This window comes from Emiliania huxleyi (assembly GCF_000372725.1).
Source record: "Emiliania huxleyi CCMP1516 unplaced genomic scaffold EMIHUscaffold_3572, whole genome shotgun sequence".
In the NCBI taxonomy this organism is placed as follows: domain Eukaryota; phylum Haptophyta; order Isochrysidales; family Noelaerhabdaceae; genus Emiliania; species Emiliania huxleyi.
The window spans coordinates 1-1,933 of NW_005199296.1; the positions used below are offsets into that span (position 1 = coordinate 1).

The following is a 1,933-nucleotide window of genomic DNA, read 5'->3' on the forward strand; positions in this document are numbered from 1 at the left end:
AAGGGAAAAGGGACCATGGAAACCATTCGAGAAAGGGTCTGGATTCTCTTGGAAAAGGAGCTTCTCAGGCCCCGCCGGAAAACAGACCGCGGCCCCCGCACCTTTTTGCGGCAGCAACCCCCCTAAATGTTAATGGGCCCTCCCAAATTCGGGGTCAGGAGCGTAGCGGGAGTGGGACCCGGAGTTTGAAAAAGGGCGACGGACGCTTGCGTCCTAGCCTCCAACAACGCCTCCCCGGCGCAGAGGGCCCCCCGGAGGGATGCTCAACCGCTACACGCCACGCCGCTTGCGGCGGTCCGATCCGGCGCGGCCATTTCTTTTTTTGTCTCCTATTGTGAAAAATAAGGTGCGCCGACAGCGCCGGCCCGTGGGGCGCTAGCATCGGCCGCCCATCGCCACGCGCAGCCTCGTCCTGCTGCTCGTCATCCTCCGCCTGGAGGGCGTCCGCCAGCGCGCTGCGCCGCACGCCCCGGCGCACAGGAGGCGGCGCCGCCCGCACCTCGGCCGCCTCGGCGTCGCCCGCGGCACGGGCGCCATGCTCGCCGTCCACGCGGTCCATCGCCACATCCCCATCCCCATCTGCGGCAGCGCCGCCTGCGCCCGCGCCGGCCTGCTCTGGGACGGCGCGCCACCGCTCGTCGTCCAGCATGTGCCACCACCGCCGATCCGAGTAGCCGTCGTACTCGACCTCGTGCACGATCCGTCCGTCCCGGTCCTCCTCCCGCGCCATGACGGTCGCAGGGTACCACCGCTCGCTGTCGCAGAAGATCTCGAGGCGCGATCCGGTGGACAGGACAGTGTGGCCGTCGAGCGCCGCCCTGGCATCCTCGCGCTTTCGCTTCCGCCGCTTCGCCTTCGTCTCCTTGCTGCGCAGCAGAGTGTAGTTCGGGCCCACCTCCGCCACGCTGTCCAGCACGTGGACGGCGCTCGCCATCTCGACCGCGTCGTCCTCCGGCGGAAGCTCCGCGTCACCCGCGGCCGCTTCCCGAGCGCGCTCGTCGCGCATCCGCTCGTGGTGGGCCTGCCGACGCGCCACGCCGGCGCCCGTGTGCCTCGCCGCCGCGTCCGGCGACGGCATCAGTGCTGTCCGCCCGAGCGTGACTCGCCACTCCACGACCTCCACGACCTCCACGACCGCCGAAAAGCACGACCGCCCAAATCTCGAACACATCTCGAGTCCTCTCACATTGTACATACATATTAAAGCGCGAACCCCGCATGTATTTTATTTTTGCTTGGGCGGCCAGCATGCCGGGGTAGGTAGGGTAGGTCTGGGCCCTCTGTGGGTTTTTCCCTCTCTTCACGCCGGAATTCACAGCAAAAAAGAAAATTTCCGCCGAAATCACGATGTCAACCCTCCCCAAGTGGGTCATCTGGTGCTTGTAGGGCTTGAGAGTGGCCTGTCATGTCTCAGGAAGGACTGTGGTTGCAGGAGAGTACCACCAACCATCACTCTAGTTGGTATAGTACCCATGTCATTAATTTTTTATTTTTTGCAGACATGCACCACGCGCGATCTTCATCGGCTACGACAGGGATAGCAGAGGCACTTGGAGCACTTGGAGTGCAGTCGGTAACCTCACATCCAGGGCCGGTGAGCTGAGAAGCGCATCCAGCGGGCCGGATGATCGGTATCGGGTTACGGGCAAGAGAGCCCTAGCCCCGGGGGTGCGCGTTCGCAGGGCAAGGGCCTTAAAGTAAACACGGGTCTCCGAGGGTTAGCTCCGCGCTCCGGGTTTCCCCTAGCAGCAGAACGCCCCCTCTACTCGGAGCTAGTAAACACTCAACACGGACTCGACACGGCCTCGACGCCCGCCCACACCCGGCGCCTCACCACTCCGGACCCCTCATCGTGGTCTCCCCACTTGAGGCGCTACTTATATCGGTCCAGACCGATAGCATACGTATCAGAGTGCCAGCGCCCGGACTGTTA

General features: G+C 64.2%; 1 protein-coding gene across 1 annotated transcript; it reads right to left on the reverse strand.

The window, feature by feature from the left end:
• Positions 1-154: 154 nt before the first annotated feature.
• On the reverse strand, positions 155-1,078 carry EMIHUDRAFT_255536 (hypothetical protein; the record flags this gene model as incomplete). Its single annotated transcript, XM_005772534.1, has 1 exon — positions 155-1,078. The coding sequence occupies one exon, from the start codon at positions 1,076-1,078 to the stop codon at positions 155-157; it is 924 nt and encodes a 307-aa protein (XP_005772591.1).
• Positions 1,079-1,933: the final 855 nt, after the last annotated feature.